The sequence below is a fragment of the Ambystoma mexicanum genome, chromosome 5p (assembly GCF_040938575.1).
Source record: "Ambystoma mexicanum isolate Mex_15411 chromosome 5p, UKY_AmexF1_1, whole genome shotgun sequence".
Classification (NCBI taxonomy): domain Eukaryota; kingdom Metazoa; phylum Chordata; class Amphibia; order Caudata; family Ambystomatidae; genus Ambystoma; species Ambystoma mexicanum.
The window spans coordinates 804,552,385-804,572,683 of NC_090930.1; the positions used below are offsets into that span (position 1 = coordinate 804,552,385).

Consider the following 20,299-nt stretch of genomic DNA (forward strand, 5'->3'; position numbering starts at 1 on the left):
TATTTTTGTAAATAGACATTTCATTTGGGGGATAAGTAGGCACATTTTTTCTTGCAGACAGTCCTTCCTCATTCCCATTGATGCAATGTTGGTCAAGTTATATCCCAAGTATCTCAGGGATAACACATGGTCCAGTCTCTCATGACCAATGGCCCAGTACATAGTCTTTGATTTAGAACCCCTGGAATAGGCATCGACTTTAGACTCCATTTGCTGACATTATGTTGGCATGGGAGTACTGAAATAACAAATCTATCTTACATTGTAAACCCCTTGCCGTTCTGTTAAAAAGAATAAAGTAATTGGCAAATGTAAGCCAGTCTAGTCTTAGTCCTCCAAGTCTTGCCAATGAAATAAACGGCCCATGCCACAGAGAATCCACATCACATACATAGATTAAAAAGAATTGGAGCAAGCATACAGCCGTGTTTTAATCCTACATGTGTTACAATAGAAAGAGAACCCTCCCGGGTCAGACGAAGCCTCAAGGTAGTTCCTGGGTGCAAAACAGCAAGAAATAGAACCATCTTCCTTGGAATATTCATTTTTAGCAGTTTGGTCCACAACATCGATCTCGCGACACAATCAAACGTGCTGGTCATGTCCAACAAGGCCATGTATACCGCACCCACTTGACTATTCTGGGCATTAGATAGAAGAAGAGCAAGAATAGTAGCGTTGAGAGAGCGGTCCCTGAGTATTTCCTAAACCCCTCCTGGAATCTGGGCAAAACATGGAATTGAGTAATGATGGAATTGAGATCTCTCAATAGCAATATAGAAAACACCTTGCTTGTCGCGTCAATGAGAGCGATGGGCCTATAGTTTGTAGGGTCAAGTGGATAACCCGTTTTCCTTTTTTTTAAACTTTAGTTTTTATTTGCATTTGGACAATCCATGACCTCAGTTTTTCTTAGTCTTATCCAACAACAGTAATCCATTCCCCCCCCTCTTCTCACCCCAACTAAACAGTGCATTCTGGGAACCGGTGTTCGTTCACCAATGAATCCTCTCTGGGATAAATGAACGGTGATATTTTTTTATTTTATTTTTCTTTTTTTTAAAAACATGAGTGGACTAGAGTGTCTTGGATTGGCTCCCCTCTATTGGGACATCAGTGCAAGCTACCCCATCATCCGTACAGTTTCTCCATCAATCTTTAACCCCCTCCGTTCTGGAAAGCAACAGTCCCCATTCTTCTAAGAAGGACTCCCCGTAGTCGTTCACAATGGCGGTCAGCCTCTCTATTTCGATCATGGAGTACAATTTACGTTCCCGTCTTGTGGGTAATCTCCCCACCTTCCAGTCTTGTGCCACAGGTATTTCAACGGGAGGGCTGTGAACAGATAGAGTAGCCTGTGGAGGGCATTCCTTTTCACTGCTGCCATCCGCCCATACCATGATGGGGTCAGGGATCTCCATCTCTGGAGGTCTTCTTTGATCTTAAGGAGTATCGGGTTGAAGTTTGCTTTCATCAGACCCATAAGATCTCTTGTCAGCACTACCCCCAGGTATTTCGTTCGGGCTCGCTCGACCCTCATCCCCCAGTATGTGGTGCGCTCAGCTGATAACGGGCATCCCGGACCCACAGGCATTATGGTGGACTTGCCTACATTGATTTTCAGGCCCGAGAGGAGCCCATATTTCTGCATCTGTTCCATGAATTTCGGGAGCGACTAGCTCACCTCTGTGAGGTAGGCCAGGATGTCGTCTGCAAAGAGGGACAATTTGAATTCCACCTCCCCACACCTAATGCCCTTGATCCCCTGGTTGGCCCTAATCACAATCACCAGCGGTTCCATTTTGAGGGCGTACAGTCGCGGTGAGAGGGGACACCCCGGTCTTGTGCCACGTGTCAGGTGGAACGCCCCGATAAGATACCATTAACCCTCACTCGTGCCGTCAGTTGTGTGTACATCGCCTCCACCCATTTCATGAATCCCTGCCAGAGGCCCATTCTTTTTAGGACCGCCTTCATATAGGGCCTTTTCACCCTGTCGAACGCCTTCTTGGAGTCCAATGAGACCAGGTACACGTTGCACCCATGGGTCTGAGCCTGTTATTGTAGATTGATTGTTTTTCTAATCATGTAGGCGCCCTGTCTACCTTTTATGGAGCCCACTTGATCCCCATGGATCAGGGACGGCATACATTTCTCCAACTCCCTGGGGCTTGTGCCCGCCTTCAACCCCTTTATAGACTGGACGACCTCCTCCTCAGATATGGGCTCTCCCAGGTAGCTTGCTTCCCTCCGCTGTATCCCCGGTAGAGCCAGAGAGTCCAATAAGGTGGCTATTTGCCCCTTGTCGCCTTTAAACTCTGAGATGTAGAGCACTTTATAGTACATGGCAAATTCCCTTCCCACTCCGTCTGGGCCACTGTCACCCCATCCTCACCCCTTATTGTCCCGACCGTCTTCCTTTTTCTGTCTTCCCGCAGTCGCCAGGCGAGTATTTTCTGTCCCACACCCCCGTTCGTGGTATTTCGGCTTTAGGAACAGTAGCTTCTTTTCCGTGTGCTGGACTATGATTGCTTTCAGCTTTTCCCTATAGCGCCTCAGCTTTGCTGTGCCGGACGGTGTGAGAGGCACGCTCACAGGTCGGGCCGGCTGTGCACCTCAGGTCCCGAATCTTGCACCTCAGCTCTTTCTCCTTTTCTCCCGAGCTTATTCTAATGAGCCTCCCCGCCCCCCGCCGGACTGTGGCCTTAAAACCCTCCCAGATAGTTTGCACCCCCACTTCTCCATTATCGTTGAATTTGAAATAATCTGTGATCTCTGTTAACACTGACTGGGAGACCTTGCTATCCTTTAACAGATAATCAGTAAACTGTCATCCTCTCTGGGGCCTTGTCCTGGGAGGCCGTCCCATCCCGCACACCACCATGTCATGGTCTGACCACAGGACTGGGGACACTGTCGAATCCTTTACCTGGGCCTTCAGTTCCCCACCCACCAGTATTAGATCAATTTGCAGGTAGGATTTGTGAACCGCTGAGAAAAATATGAAAGGGTGTTCTCCCACCTCTCCCTCCCACAGAGAGTTGACAAGGCCGAGGTCCCGGTTGGTGTTCCAAAATCTCCTGGCGGCGGCCTTGCCTAAGGTTTCCCGCGCACATCCCACTAGTCTCTTACGGTCCTTCCTTGGGTCCAGGACTATGTTGAACCCCCACCAGGCACCCTTCAACAAACATTATCAGTTCAACCTTGACCCCTTACCAGAAGTTTGCCTGTCCCTTGTTGGGGGCAGATATCGAGCATAGGGTTCAGGCTTCCCTTAATAAACAAATAGCGTCCACCTGGGTTCCACTGTGTCCCATCCACCACCAGCCCCAGGCGGGATGACACAATAATCCCCAACCTGCCCTTTTTCTCTGTAGCCGAAGCTGTGAACACCTCCCCAACCTTTCGCCCCCAGTCTCGATTCCTTGCCCTTCTGCCAGTGTGTCTCCTGTACCATAAGAATGTCCAGTTTAGCCTGTCCGAATTCCCTCATGGTCATTGACCTTTTACCAGGCGAGTTTAGCCCTCCAACGTTGAGGGAGCCAATCACTAATTCGTCATCGACAGGCATATCTCCAGTTCCATTCCCTCTGATTAAGCCATCTGTCCCCTCGAGAAATCGCACCACCTTGTACTCAAACCATTGAAAAAACTTTGAACCCCCTAAACTTCCCCTGGGTGCATCTGAGGCTACCCTGTCCTCTCTCCTCATCCCACCCCGATACCAAAAGCAGTACACACCAGGATAGGAACACCAGAAGTCTCAGAGTCACCAGGACTCTCTCAAAACACTCCTTGTTGTTACTGAGCCCCCCTCCCCATTCCCATTCCCCGCTCCATCTCAGAGCGACAACATCAGCATTGACATTGCCCTCGGGTCAATAGGTTCACAGTAAATCCCTCTTGTTTCTCTCCCCGGGCCTCCCCCTCGCAATCTTCCTCAGGGCTAGCCCCCCATTCGCTTTCACTTACAACATCGCCATTTGGCAGCTTCGACCCCTACATAGAGCCGGGTCATGGGCCCAAGGGGCCCCTTGGCGGGGTGTTAAGCTTTTTATACTTGCAGGCCCCTGCCATCTTGCATCTATTTTTGGAGATCGCAGGCAGGGCCATTGATCCAGTGGCCTCTTCCGAGGCTGATGCTGGTAGCCGTGAGTCCCCCATGACTTCTTCCGAGATTCTTTGTACGTTGTCTTCCATCGCCAGCCTGTAGTGCTGGCCGTTGTATTCAAAGTTCAGTGAAAATGGAAATCCCCAGCGGTAGTGCACCCCTTTCTCCGTTAACCACTTGGTTTCACAGGTTTCCCCCTTTCTCACCTGAGTTCGCTGCTTGCTGGAATTCTTGGGAGGAGTCTTCCGTACGGTTTGGGTTTTGTACAACCCCATACGGCCGTCTTCGGGTTCCAGCGTTCGTTCAGCTTCTACGTCCAGGGTCAATAGGAAACTCCAGGAAGTCCAGGATTCGAAGGAGGTGTACTCGGAGGCGGGTACACGGAGTCCGGGAAGCAAACAGGATAAGGAGGAAGGAGGATAGTAGGAGGAAGCGGGGGGTCCGGGAACCAGGAAACAGAGTTCAGCAAAGGCAAACTACAGAGCACACGCCTAGCCACAGCAATCAGTAGCGTTGAGACGCGTGGGGCCGCGGGGCGTGGCTTCTTTATAGAACATGCTACGTCGGATGTGAAAGCTGGTAGGCAGCGTTCTGTGTTTAATGGCCATGTTGGAATTACAGCAGAGTGTAAGCCCCGATGTGTTAAGGACCAGGAGGTCCAAAGAGGGCGTGTCCGATGATTCATGACAGCATGCCTCCTCCGAAAACCCGTCCCACCGGGTTTGCCCGGGTGTATGAGATGGTACCTTCTGAGTAATCTGGGAGGATTTAAGTTTGAGATTGGTTCCCAAGTGCGTTCACTGGGAGGGTATCCCTTCCATTCAAACAGGTACTGAAGTTGACCACGTTTGTATCTGGAGTCACATATTCTGGACACTTCATATTGCATTTGGTCATTGACAAGTACAGGATTGGGTCTGAGGGTAGTCCGGGAGGACTGGATGTATGGTTTCATTAGAGATGTATGAAAAACTGGGTGAATTTTCTTCCAGGAGTCTGGTAATTTGAGTCGGAAGGCCACTGGGTTAATGATTTCTTTTATGGGAAAGGGCCCATAATACCGGGGAGCCAGTTTATTCGGTCGTAGATGTCTGGGCAGTAGTTTCGAGGATAGCCAGACCTTATCTCCTACTGCATAGGAGGGACCTGGTCTTCTCTTGGAATCCGCATAATGTTTGGCATGAGTTCGGGCCCTTACTAAATGCTCTTTGGCTTCCTTCTGTACAATGATGAGGGTTTCGATCCAGGAATCAACTGTAGGAACAGGTGTAGGATGTGGGAGGACGGAAGGTAGCACCGAAGGGTGAAATCCTTGGCTGCAGAAAAAGGGGCTGGTCTTGACAGCCGAGTGATGCGAATTGTTATAGGAGAATTCAGCCACAGGTATTAGAAGTGACCAATCGTCCTGGACCCTGGTAGTGAAACAACGAAGATATTGTTCCAGGGTTTGATTCACACGTTCGGTAGCCCCATTTGTCTGTGGATGATACCCTGAAGAGAGGGCACGTTGGATTCCTAGTATCCGGCAAATGTGTTTCCAAAATTGAGATATGTATTGAGGTCCTCTGTCTGATATGATCTTGGAAGGGAGTCCATGAAGTGTAAATATGTGTTCCAGGAAGATTCCAGCAAGTTCTGAGGAAGAAAGTAGCTTATATAATGATGTAAAATGAGCCATATGAGTGAATAAATATATGGTGACCATGATAGTCGTGTACCCCCTGGAAGGTGGTAATTCCACAATGAAGTCCGTAGCAATCATTTTCCAGGGCCTTGTTGGTAGTATGGGCTGAAGTAGGAGGTCCGCCGGTCTTTTGTTATCATGTTTGTTTTGACTGCAGACTGCACAGGCTTGGATGTAGTCGTACGTCAGTTTTCATTCTCGGCCTCCAAAATTGTCTTTGTATTAGATGGAGGGTGTTTGTGATGCCACGGTGTCCGGAGTGAAGGGTACCGTGGCAGAGGGCTATTTTCTTTTGCTGTAGTTTCTGTGTGGGGATGACTAAACATTTATCCTTGAAAAGATATCCGTCCTTTGTTCTCAGATTCCATCGGTTCTTTCCTGAAAATTCTTTCCATAGTTCAGAGGACTGGGTTTGTATCCGAACATCGTCCAGGAGGCTGATTGCTTGAGCTACGACTATCGTATGTGGAAACATTTTAGGGAATGACCGGTCTTCAAGAGTTTCGTAGTCGGGACGTCAAGATAAGGCGTCAGCAATTATATTCTGTGTTCCAGGGACATGATGAATCTGGAACTGGTACTGGGCAAAGAAGAAGGCCCAACGGGCTTGACGGCTATTTCTACATTCCAGAGCCTGTAAAACTTGAAGATTCCGATGGTCTGTGCGGACCTGGACAGGATGTTTTGCTCCTAGAAGTAGATGAAGCCACTCTGTGAAGGCTTGATGGATGGCTAGCAGTTCCTTTTCCAAAACAGAATAATGGGTTTCACTGGGAGTTAGTGTCTGTGAAAGATAAGCAATGGGATGTTCCAGGCTGTCGCCGAATTCCTGTTTTAGAACTGCTCCAATGGCGTAGTTAGAGACGTCTGTTTCCACTAGCAATGGTCGATTGATGTCTGGTCGAGCCAAGACTGGAGCTTGTGTAAACTCTGTCTTTAACCGTTGGAATCCCTCCTCTTGGGCTGTTGTCCAAAGAAAGGGAGTATCTTTTTTCAACAAGGCAATGAACGGCTGCACTATCTCGGAAAAGAAAGGTATGAATTTCCGATAAAAGTTAGCTAATCCCAGGAAGGATTGGCATTGTTTCTCGTTAGTCGGAATAGGCCAGGATAGTATGGCTTTTAACTTGGAGTGATCCATTCCAATACCTTCGGGGCAAAGGACAAATCCTAGATAGTGAACAGTAGAGACATGGAAAAGGCTCTTCTCGGGTTTAGCCAGGAGCTTGTGTTCACGTAGCCGTTGTAACACTGCCTTAACATGCTCCTCATGCTTAAGATGGTCCTTATAGAATAATAAGATATCGTCCAGATACACAATGACGAAGAGGAATAACATATCTGAAAATACCCTATCCATGAAGCGTTGGAAGACCGCTGGGGCATTTGCAAGTCCGAAGGGCATGACCAAGTACTCAGTGACCAAAGGGTGTTCTAAAGGCTGTCTTCCATTCGTCTGCCTCTCTAATACGGATCAGATGGTAGGCACCTCTGAGATCCAATTTAGTGAAGATTACGGCTCCTCTTACTGCTTCCAGGATATCTGAGATCAAGGGCAATGGATAGCGATCTTTCAGGGTGCACTGATTTATAACTCAATAATCAAGACAAGGTCTGAGCTCATTGGTATCCTTTTTTCGAACAAAAAACAGTGAGGCTCCAGCTGGGGATTTGGATGGTCGCATGGTGCCATTTTCAAGGTTAGTATCTAGGTATTCACGGAGGGCCCTTTTCTCTGGTTCGGATAAGATGAACATCCTTCCAAAAGGAATCACAGCTGAAGGTTCGGTATCAATATCAGTCTTCGGGTCTATGAGGAGGTAAGGCTTGAACAATGGTAGAAAAGAACACATCAGTGTATTCCTGATAGACTTTAGGAACCCGGATGATATTTGAGACTGTGAGCGGCCCTTGATGGTCTGCCGAAGCTCCTTCCGATGGTGTCGGAGCGGAATCCAGGAGTAAGCAATGAGACATGCAATGTTCGGAACCCAGAAACAAGGAACCTGCTGCCCAATTGATGTATGGGTTGTCTTTGTAGCCAGGGCATACCCAAAACCATTGGGTAATGGGCGGACTTTATGATATCAAACTTTATCTTCTCTCAATGGTGGTTTATTGTGAGCTCAATTTCCTTGGTTTGAAGGGTTATGGGTCCTGAAGAAAGGGGTCTTCCATCGATTGCTTCTACGGGTTGCATGATATCTTGGGTTTCATATGGAATATGGTATTTAAAGACCCAATCTTGATCTATGAATATTCCGATGGCTCCACAATCCACCAATGCCAAAATGGGGTAGGTTTCCTTCTTGGATGGCGATAGAAAGGCCTGTAATATTACCAGATTGTTTTGTCCCGGAGAGTTCAAGGATGGAATATATGTGGAGCAAACATCTCTCCTGAAACTGTGCTCCATCTAGGATCGGGAGCTGGCGTTTCCCGATCGCCGTGGAGGAGCTATAGGACACTCTCTCAGTAAATGTTTGTCCGAGGCACAATACATGCATAACCCCGTATGGATCCTTTGCATCCTTTCTTGGGGGGGGGGATATGGGTCCAGGGAAAGCCCCTAGTTGCATGGGTTCGGGTTCATTACTAGGGGCAGGAATAGAATCAGACTTCGAGGAGGTCCCTTTAGGGATTTTCTGGAAGGGTATCTTGGTCTTCCTTTTCTCTGCCTTCCTTTCCTGGATGCGGAAGTCAATCTGCAGAGCAAGATCCATAAGGGCTTGGAATGAACTTGGGCGAGCCACTCTGGCTAGTTCATCCTTGATGTCTTCTTTTAGCCCTCTTTGAAAAAAAGAGTGAAGCAGGCTTCTGAGGACCAATCCGCTTCTTTAGCCAATTGTTTAAGCCGTGTTACATATGTCAGCATGTCCTGGGAGTCTTGTTGGAAATAGAGTAGACGTTCCTGAGCACTATAGACCTGTTCTGGGCGGTCGAACATGGTCTTAAGAGCTTGAATGAATCGGTCATAATCATCCAGGGGGGCATCTCCGGCATTAACTAAAGGTGTGGCCGAGGTTAATGCATTCCCGGAAAGGTGCGAAATAATAAAGCCCACCTTATCCCTGGGAGTAGAGAAATAATAGGGCTTAAAGGTAAAGTGGACTAAACAGGAATCAAGGGATCCACGAAGGTTTTTTGCAGACCCATCGTATTTGTCCACAATGCCACCCAATAGTACGCTTTCTTTCGTGGCGGAGTCGCGGGACAAGACTAATTGTTTTAATGCAGCATTCTCTGCTTTTAAGTTTTGTACTTCGGTCGTTAGTTCTTGCACACAGCGCATAAGATCTTGAATGGCCGCCTCCATGTCTGTATTGACTTCAGTTAGGTGGCGTCTCAATCTGTCACAGGTTTCCCCCTTTCTCACCTGAGTTCGCTGCTTGCTGGAATTCTTGAGAGGAGGAGTCTTCCGTACGGTTCGGGTTTTGTACAACCCTGTACGGCCGTCTTCGGGTTCCAGCGTTCGTTCAGCTTCAAGATTCGAAGGAGGTATACTCTGAGGCGGGTACACAGAGTCCGGGAAGCAAACAGGATAAGGAGGATAGTAGGAGGAAGCGGGGGGTATGGGAACCAGGAAACAGAGTTCAGTGAAGGCGAACTACGGAGCACATGTCTAGCCACAGCAATTAGTAGCGTTGAGACGCGCGGGGCCGCGGGGCGTGGCTTCTTTATAGAACATGCTACGTCGGATATGAAAGCTGGTAGGCAGCGTTCTGTGTTTAATGGCCATGTTGGAAGTACAGCAGAGTGTAAGCCCCGATGTGTTAAAGACCAGGAGGTCCAAAAGGGGCGTGTCCGACAGTTCATGACACTTGGTGACTGGGCCGCACATCCTCCTCCTCGTAAATTGTGGGCCAAGAGGTCCTGGAAGACTGTCACCTGGGCTTCCCCATACTTGAATGGGCCCCCATTGCGAGCTCGCTCCAGGATCTTTGTTATTTCTAGTAGCAAAAGTGTGCCAACACTGAGCGTGGGCCTCTCGAGGCACCTCCCGCTCTGTGCGCCCGGTCAATGGTGGGCTCGTCCATGGAGTTGTCACGAAGAGTGTGCACACCACCTCCCAGATGTCCCTCCTGAAGTCACCCTCCGTCTCCCATTCCTTTTCCGGGAAACCAAAGAAGCGCAGATTGTTACGGCGTTCCCTATTCTCAACATCGTCTAGTTTGAGTGTGGTCTCTGCCTCCAGCCTCTCCAGCTCTGCTTGCCTCACTCCCGTTTGAAGCTCCCGGGTGTCCACTGACGCCTGGATGGCTTCCAGCCCTTGAATCTTGTCCTCCACTGGCAGAAGTCTCTGGTGCAGGGCTGATCTATTTCGCCTGATCTCCTCCATCAGGGCCGCAACATCGGATTTCGTGGCCACTGGTCCCCCTCTATGTTGGCCGTCGGGGGGTGGGGGGATAGGGCCTACCTCTGCCCGATCCGCCACCTGTGAATTGGAATCTCTGTAGTGAGTCTCTCCAGTTTATGGGTTGGGTAGGGGGGGGGACTATGCACCATCGACAGTCTCCTCTCGGTCCGGGATCTTAAGGCTCCTCTCTGGATTTTCTTGGCTCTTGGGAGGGTCTCTAGTAGGCTTCGGGAGGCCTCCTTCTGCTCTTGCGGCGCCCCTGCTTTCCAAGCAGGGGCCCTCAATCCTCCATACTGTCTCCAGACTCACCTCAAGGGCCCACCTCTGTGGCTGTTGGGGGCCGCCTTGGTCTCCTTTTCACCCTCGGCTGGGTCATCCCAGTTAAGTGGTATGTGTCTCCTGAAATCCTCTGCCGCTGGGCCTCGTCCACTTCGACTCCACTATGGCACCCTCCGGAGCAGGGGATGGACCAGCGTACTCCGGGACTCTCTCTCTCCTCCACTCCGAGTACCCCTGGGTGGTGGGGTGCTGGCACACTGCAGGGGGCCGGTGGCCTCGCCCTCGCTGCTGGGGCCCGCCTCTGCGCCTTCTCTGCTGGCCTCTGTTGCATTTCTCCGGGGGGCACACAGTCAACTGATTTCAGCCGAGGGCAGGGACTTCCCATGCCCTGCTCCCCAGATCAGCTTGCCCCACTGGTCCGGAAGGCCTCAGCCACTGGGACCTCTGCCTGGTTGCTGTCTCTCTGGGGTTGCCGTGAGACCTCCGGGAACTTTATCTGTATCCCAATATGCTTCTTAATTGTGGTCGTGGGTGGGCCCCTGGCCCGCTCCAGGGCTCCTCATGTTGGCACGTCGAAGTGCGTGGCCAGTCTTCCTCCCTGTGGTCGGGGCACAAGTGCCAGCAGTGAGGGAGGACGCCTAAGCCCTGTCTCTTCCTCCTAGCAGGGGTGGCTTCAGGTCCTCCCCACTCGCTCTTGCTGCGGCCCTCTCCTCTCTGCTTGACTCTGCAGTGCAGGCTCTGCACCGCTATCCATGGTGCTGGGCCTTGCTTCAGCCTGCTTCCCGTGAGCTCTGCTCCGAATCGGACCTCGCGTTTCAATTTCTTCGCCTCTCCCGCCCCATCTGCTATATCCCCACCGTTCTTAGGCGGATGTGTCCCAGAGTTGGAGCGGGGGCACCCACGGTGCTCCCCTCGCGGGGAACTGCTCTTCGTTCTGACCTATGAGGGAGGAAAGGGGAGCGGGGGGGGGCTCAGAACCCCTTTATGTCCTGCAGTACTGAAGCTGACGGGAGGATCAGCTACCTTCCATTCGCCCCCCTGGTGACCGATGTGTCGGGTGGCCCTTTTTGAAAATTGGAATAACAATTGATTGGGTCCAAGACATGGGAATAACATGTGTTATGTATATTTGCGCAAACAAAGTATTATTAATTTGCTCTTTTACAGGCGTGTAAGCATTTACTGTTTGTAGATCGCAAATGGGTCCTTCTGTTGCCAGACCCAGTGCATGGGGGTCAAATGATGATACCCAAGTAATAACAAATCAAGTCACAGGCCTGCTCCACCACCTCCCACCCCAATACTTTCTTCAGAACATTGTCTGCTGTTAATTCTTTTGCATTAGGCAGGACACCTGTCACTGGTACTGTGTGAAAAAGTGTGCCCCATGCCTTGGGAATAGCCTATTCACATGCTTCCGTCTGAGTGCACCCAGGCACTACAGGTTTCTGGGCTGACCTTTAAGACTTCTGCCAGAATCAGCAGATTCAGCGCGTGAGTCTATGAAAAAAAAAACTAAACAGTTTTATGGTTCACCCTTCTACGTGCTATCTGCCATGTGAGAGACAGATAAGCAGTCAGCGCTGGAATAACCAAAATAAAGTATCTGGATTCATGAGAAGATCTGGTAGTCCTATGAATTAAAATGGCTCATCTACAACTGAAATATTCAGGGAATGCCAAGATGTTGTATAACAGTTCATTGCGACTGATTGTTTTTAATGTGATGTGCTCTATCTTGGGGTTCTTGGCAACAATTGATTTGTGCACCATCTACCATGTAACTGTGTATCCCCTCTGAATTATACTGGGTCCCATGAAAGCCCAGGGAAAAGAGCAATTTGGCATTTTCCTTCGAACAATTTCCTATTGCAACCAGAAGATGAAGATGAGGGTTGCAGAATTGTAATATATTGCTGTCATGCAATGTATTGGGACATGATTCGACTGTGTATGGGTGCTACTTTGAGTCTGTTTTAATGTTTTACTATTTTTGGAAAGGGCGTTTTTGTTTATTTTGAAATTGGAGGCTATAGTGATGTAATGAACTTTCGCGGTCTATTGTGGCACCAGCAATTAAAGTGGGCACCACAAGGACGTGGCTATTGAAGGTCTGTTCATATGTCACGTTAAAATCCTTTTTACCGAGCGGCCCCCTAAACCCCCCCAAGGTAATTCTGTGCATTTAATTTCCAGTATCTGCTTTTAAATTAACTGTTCCAAGGAAGGTGCCTGTCGCAGAACAGACCAACCCCTCAACTCCATTCTGCATACCAGCATCAGGGATGCAGCCACTCACTCCTTTGACGCTTTAGCCAAGAAATGAGTTTACCCTGGCAGAAATTAAAGAGCTGGCCTCTCTGAACAGCTTAGTACAGATTTCAACCAGATGTTGCGGTCTCTCATAACGAGACCCTTTGGTGTCGCCATGCAGGAATGGTTGTGTAGGACATCAAAGTGCACCACCAGCATGTAATCCCTGTTAAAAAATTTAAAAAACTCAGACTGTCTTTTCCTAAGAGTCTCCCACCTCATCTCCTTGCAACTATTCATGGAGTTTTCAGAGTTTTGTTTCATACATTCCTAGCACACAAACATGCTTCTGTCACATTGCCTTGTGAGCGTGGAGTATTGGAGCAGATACCAGAGGGCTCAATTGTGTCGTAGGTGACTGCCGTCCATGTTAGCAGTCCCGAGCCGAAGGTCACCTAGCACAACCTTGAAGCCCCTGGTGTGGGCCCTAATGCGAACCTGTGCGGGGGAGCCTCACCTGGGTTTTCCTGTGACAGAGCGTGCCCATGCCTTCTTGTCTTTGCCCATTGTGTAGACATTACAAAGGGTAGCTTGGAATGAACCCTTTATAGGTGGTTACAGCCCTTATTCCAAGTTTGCTGATTGGCTAGTGTGCTTCAAACAGTGAGATGAATCCAGGGTTCTACTGTGGTTGGAGCCTGCACCATATACTGTCTGGCTGTCAAAAGAGAAGAAAGCCTGCTCTAAACCATGTTAGATTAGCCATAATGTTCTCTCCTATATGGCAGAATTGACCAGGTTCCATGTTATTTTATTAGAAGTATTGATTAAACATCCTTCAATGTTTGTCTGCGTGACTTTGAAGACTGGCAAAGAAAGTTGTCCTCTTTGGATTATGTTACATGGCACAGGAGGGCATCCACTACCTGCAGCACTCTGGAGAAGGCAGGCTGCAATATGCCATGCAAAAATCTTACCGAGTGCTGGAACGTGCCTGTGTTGAGGAAGGGCAGGACTGACACTAGCTTAATGAGCGGTGGTATGACTGTCTGGATGCCGATCCTGCTCCCAATGTCGCCCTGGATTAGGTTCATGTGTTCATGTATTGTCTCCCTGTTTAGCTGGTACAAGATATGTATCTGGCCATCTGTCAGGGGCCAAGTTGTTGTCCATGTACATGGTTACACAGCACGCCTCTGCCTCGCCACTTGCATCCCAGCAATCCTTTTCATCCTCCTCCTCTGCCTGGCCTCCTGTTGCTACTGGTGCTGCTCCAGCTCATTCAGCTACACTGCAGCGTACAGCGTCTCCATGTCCATTGTGAGTGGCAGAATGGTTGTGTTGGGGGAGTGTTCTGGAGTGGGTGTGGGTCTTTTCCTCTGTTGCTGGGTGTACTGTGTGCACCTGGGAGTATTTGGTGCACCTGTGGCCTCAGTTGTCCCACCTGGGCTCATTTACCGGCTGGCCCGCGGTGCCTGTGTTTCCGTAATGGATTTTCTGGTACTACTTGCATTTTTTATCCATGTTTGTAATGTGCTTGTGTTCCTGTGATGCTGGTGTTACTGGCAGGTGTCTAGGGGATGCTGCTACTACCATTGCTTTTGTTAGCGGCACCAGTAGCACAATGTGTGGTGTTACCGGTGCCAGTGTTTCCGGCAACATGACTCTGAATTGGCAGGTCTGGGAATAGTGCCGGTACACAGTGCACTGCCTAACTTGTAATTAGGGCCAAAGACTGGCTGCACTTGCAGTCAAGTCAAAAAAGATTTCTTTCAATGCCAGTTTTAAGCTTACACAGTTTAAGTATTTGCACCAACTGTATTTTTCACCTGCAATCCAATGTGTCCCCATGCTGATCATGCTTGCAAGAAATGCCTAGAGACAGATGCATACTTTCTTCACCTATCCTGGTCTTTCAAAAAGGTTTACAGATTCTGGCCTGAAGTGTTTGAGGCAGTAAGTCAAATCATTGGGGAGGAACTGTCCCTTGATCCACGAATTGGGCTACTGAATATAACGCGAGTCATACCCGTTCATATCCAGAAGGTCACGGGCCTCTTGTTTGCTGTTGCCCGCAATTACATTGCCAAGCGCTGGAATTATGAATTTGCTCCCATAGCCAAGTGGCCAGAAACAGCCAGACTCTTAAACAGGACAATCTGAAAATAAAAGCAGTCGATGTAAATATTTCAGGAAAGGTTTTGGGAAATGTAAGGATATGGCATGTGGCCACTGAAAAAGACGTTGCAGGAATGGAGAGCACAGCACGCAGACAATATATTGGCATTAAACTAAAACAATTAGGGACATGAAAGTATTCACCCTTTGAAAGCTGCTACTGTGCAAATGTCCAGTCAGCACAGTAACAAACCTGATTAAAAATAAATAATTCTCTTTTAAATAATCAAAATCGTTTCTTTTCTTACCCATCATCCACAAAGCGTTTGGACCAATAATTACCAAGGATCTTCATGTGTGATGAAGACATTTTGATATTTCACTTAATGCAGCTTATGTATTGAGAAACAAAATTATATCCACTTAATAAATGGCTAGATGTGAATAATCCGTTCACTCCATAAAATGTAATGATGGTGTGCAATGTGCACCACCGGTTTAAAGCTGCACATAAGCAATCCCAAATCGGAACAAGATCTTGCACCCAGTAGACATGTCTGGATCAGCCCATTTGAAGGCGGGGAATCGGCTTTATATATCTATAGGAACATTAAATCCCATGGCTTTACAGCTCTCATACTTCCGCTTGTCCGGAGTAGTCTGCAAAAGTCAGATAAAACGGTTGGCTTTATTACTGCTTGCTTGGAGTGGATCTAAATGTAGGGGCTGAAGGCACACTTGGCGAAGACATTTTTATTACACAAAGTTCACATGTTACAGCTGCAACTAAGCCATTAACTCTCAAAAGACAGCTCAGAAATAATGCTGGCAAGCCAAAGTTAGATTTTACTGCTTGATAACGATGGCTCAAAGAAATCACAGAAGGGTGTGATTTTGGTCAACGAGGGGCAGGTACTGGGCAGAAATGGGCCTAGGAATGGGAAAGGGTATGGCCAAGGGTAGTCGGTGGGTGAGTAATTACCCAAACACCTGTAAGATGTGTGTCCCTCCTCATATGCCCTCTCCCTCCTAGGTGTACTCCAGTGCAATCTTTTTGGCTCGGAGGTGGTACTGAAGCACCACCTAACAGCTAAAACCGAAAAAGAAAATGTCTATATGCAGAAGCAAAAATTAAATGTTTATTTTTACTTGTACCATTATGTTGAGCCCCCTACAGCAGAAGGAGTAACTTGCAGGGTTCCGGGTATTTACATATGTTTAAAGGACCTGATCAGTCACGTTCAATAAAGTACTTTCTCTGGATTACATTTCGGAAAAAGTCCTTTAAAAATAAAAAAAATAAATGCCTAGATCTCTGGTGCGATGGGGAGGCTTTATCTACTCCCGTAGAGCCTTAAAATGTAGGAAAGAAAAAGGCGGGGCGAGGGATAGAGGCTTACACAGTGGAGCAGCCGAGGACAAATGAGGGTGTAAAGGCAGATCAGAGTGCACACGCGCGCAGACGAGCTTCCTATCCTAAAGTCAGGCTCTGCACTCGCCGAATGTCCGCGATGGAAGCGGTCATCTTTAGTGTGGGCAGATGGCCCTAGGTCCATAAGCTGCATTCTGAGATCACGACAGAGCAAAGGGGAGGGCACTGCTCGGATCCTGGCTATCCGCCCAAGACAGCTAACACTAGTTTACTGCCCTACTTGCACTTTGACCTACTCTGCATCCCTTATTAACTACCCTGTAAATCACTGCCTTATCGATATTCGCTTGAATTTATATTCTGTAAATTCTCCTGTAATCCTCTGTCACATTGCCTTGTCATGCTTTCATCTTGTTGTAACTAAGTTAAGCGCCCGGTTGCCCCTGGGCCTGGTGCGCTATAGAAATAAATAAAATACAAAATACAAATACATAGGCCACCAATGCCTAAGTGCCAAGGCCCAATGGTGGCTTCTATTCCCGCGCCACACTCCTACTTTGCCCCTGAAACACAACATATGAGTCAAAACTAACAAGGTAAGTGGCTCCATCGGAAGAATGACATTGTATTACTACTATGAGAATAATTGAGACGCGGTTGTGGACGCGTCAGTACAGAGGGTTTCCCTCCATTTTAAATAGAATTTATATGGTGAAACCCCGACCACGCTCTCTCTCTCCAAAAATATCAAGACGAAACTAGAAGGGACAAAGTTCAAAATTCTTTGGAAAGCAGATAAACAGGGGACTGCCAACAGACTCCACTCTAAGGTGTGCCTGCATTTCATTCAAGGATACGTGCTTAGTCATGGACAGACAAGAGCTCCTGTGTGCGCTGCCAGCCTCGCTGGGTAACTGTGTTCTAAATGAGTTTTTCCAAATGAAGGTTTTTTTCTTTTTGTTGATGTAGTCACTTTTGTATTTGATTCTATTCCCTATTCTTTTATGTAAGTGTTTATTTTTGGGACATGCACATCTTCCTATACTTCTCTAGGTTGTATGCTTCATGGATACAGAACAGGTATGTGGGAGTTTACTTGCGACACAAAATATGTCCGTTTGTACACAATATATACAAAAACCAACACCTGTTTCGTGCTGGCAAGCCTAGTGCATTGTCTGGGTAATTGTTGATTGGAATTATAGTTTCCCACGTATGTTTTTTTTCAATTTATTTTTTATTTGTTTATTGCATTTATTGGCAGCGCCAAACGCGTGAGTAGCACGGCGCTGATAAACTTAGGAAACAAAAGTGAAATAAGGTACATATACATGATAGTAAATGCCGAGAGAGTCAGTTAGGGGGGTGGGGGGGGGGGGATACCCAGGCATGAATTTAAACTCAATTAAGGCCATGGTGGATTTTGGGCATTTGGTATTGGGTTAGTGTTCAGGGCCTAAGACAGTTGTGTTGCCAGATAGACCCATCCATTGTACAGTTAGTCTTTACAAAGCTGAAGATGGAACGGGACCAATCGAATACCTAATGATGATAACTTTTATATTTAGCTCTTTCAAATTCCTATGAGGAATACTCAGCCTCATTATGAGTTTGGTGGTATCTGGGCAGTAATACCATATGTTACCACCACTTTGTCCAGCGGTTTTACTGCCAGTTTACAATCTGTGGTAGGCGGTGTTCCTCCTCATTAATTGGAGTCCATAGAACTCCATGGGGATTTCAGTGGTATTACCACCAGCAGGAATACCGGCCAAATGGGTGCATTTTGGCAGTAAGGCGGCAGAATTGCCTCCAACATTTTCCTAGAGGTTTTTCCTTGCCCTCCCCACAAACCTGTAATTTCGGTGGTGCGGTAATGCGGTGGTAACAGAGATAGATACCACCGATTTTTCTCTTTTTCCCTGCGCCATTGAACTAATGAGGCCCACTGTCCTTTGTACCTTAGTAGCTCACAGTGCGGGTCAAAATGGCTTTTTTTGGCGCTTATTCCTTTCAGCAATTTTTTTTTGGCTTGTCAGTGTTCAGTTTTGCATATACAGTGAATGCCCAGGCAGTGAATGTGCATTGAATATGTGTCAAACATTTCTGATTGCGGGCCGTTTGTGCCATTAACCCTTTTCGAACAGGTAGAGGAAGCTCGGATCCAGATCCATGATCCAGAACTGAGGAAGATCTTGAACCCCACAACTGCTGACCTGCGGTTCACAGACTACTTGGTGAAGCATGTCGCCGACAACCGGGATGATGTGTTCCTGGATGGCACCGGCTGGGAGGGTGGCGACGAATGGATTCGCGCCCAGTTTGCCCTCTACCTCCATTCACTGCTTGCTGCTACTTTACAAACAGGTGATTCCTTCAGATGCTTCTTTCATTCTGATCAGTTCTAACAAAGGGGGGGAGACGAGTCTCTTCCTTGTCCCCCTGTCCTATTGCAACGTTCTTTTGGTGGGACACCTAGACTTAATGCATGGCTCGAATGTTGGGGGTGCATGTGCTGATGCGTGTTGCTTATACCATGAGAGGATCTGCCAGTGCTTCAGTTAACATGTCCTCTGTGAAGTGGCTACACCCAGTCAATGTGCTCTGCATTCCTCTGAGCTATTACACCTGCTCAGAGAGCTATACTCCTTTTCTATGCAGGGCACCAGCACGACCTTGCAATGTCCTGGTGGATAGCTCATGAGTTAAGCGCTGGCGGCAGACATGTGGCCAGCCTGACCGTATCACGTTTGAATGTCTTGGCATGGCCGCCTCAGCCCTTCATTCTTCCAAGGCTGACCAATGGATTGCCATTACTTTGGGTAACAATAACACCTGTTATTCTAGAACTCACAAGCAGTGGAATCCAGTATGAAGCGCTAAATACAAACGCAACTATTATTGCATATCTAGGTCGTTTTTTCCTGGCCTTCAGGAACTTTTCTGCCTCTAAGACAGTCTTGAGGACTGTGTTTCAAACCCGAATCCATCCATGTAATGAATAATACTGTACTCTGGGAAACATCTGGACTGGTCCTGATTTAAACCTGTGCAACTTGATATGAAAAACCGGGTGTGAACTTGTGTTAGCCTGTAATGGCGCTGGACGCTCTTAGCCTGCAGAGGTTCATTCTGCCGTAGCTGTGCAATCTGTCTAGCTTGAGGAGACTGTAGAGTGCCCGCCCCAGAAGCTGCCAGGCATGGTCTATGCACGAATGCCCCTGCAGACCGGCCCGTGTTACTCACAGGGCTCTTCTGATTCAGGGGGCAGAACTCCGTTAGTAGTCTTAGTGTAATGGGGGCCATTGGCCTGCAAGAGCCCTTCTGGAGCGCCCACTTCTATCTTGATGATGGGGCAACAAAAAGGGTTCTGGCGTTGGATTCATTTGAACCAATGATTGGCTCGGGTGTGTTCTAAGTTTAGACAGTCGTGGGCCGAGGTTTTAATTTAGAAGTGTGAGTACAGCATATCTTTTTCCTGCATTTCTCTGCAAAGATCTATGTACCCCCTATGTCATTAGAAGCCAAAACAGTGGTGAAAGGTCTTTTTTTTAAATATCTCATAAAGGGTCCAATGTTACATTATAATGCTTAAAAGTATAGCTTGAACACGTCATAAATGGGACCCGTTTCTCCATTCGTATTACAAGGAATCCTAATATATTCACCACCTGCCCATGTGTGGTCTAGTCTCACCACACAGCAACAGGATGGGTGTATCCACAGTCTGGGTCCTTAATTCATTGTTGGCCTTGTAAAGAGTAACGTGTTATGACCAAAAGAGAACCAGCCTTGCTACTCTAGTGCAGGTCACTAACAACCCCACCGACCAATCCCCTCCTCACTTTAGCAGATTCCACTTTCATGAGGTCGGCTTCTTGCACAGACACAAAATATGCTTTGGCATCTCTCGGCAGGGAAATGACTCTGTATCTCTTGCTTGGGCTCCCTATTCCATTAACCATCAGAGTAATACATCACAGGACCATGTTGGACCCAAATGCATGCCTCAGAGTAGGAAAGCTCTCCAGGCAGGGGCTTACCTTTCCGTCTTCCTCAGAACACATTATATCATTCAAAGGAGAAGCTGGTCTCAAGTGGGCAGCCGGTGGCCTTCATCTGAAG

General features: G+C 48.0%; 1 protein-coding gene across 1 annotated transcript in view; it reads left to right on the forward strand.

Annotated features, from left to right (window-relative positions):
• The window catches only part of AVL9 (AVL9 cell migration associated), a 933,501-nt gene that overhangs the window by 742,529 nt on the left and 170,673 nt on the right, over positions 1 to 20,299 (forward strand). Inside the window, exon 12 of the mRNA XM_069613227.1 lies at positions 18,322 to 18,541. Coding sequence (XP_069469328.1) covers positions 18,322 to 18,541 — 220 coding nt within the window. The remainder of the gene's footprint in view (positions 1 to 18,321; positions 18,542 to 20,299) is intronic.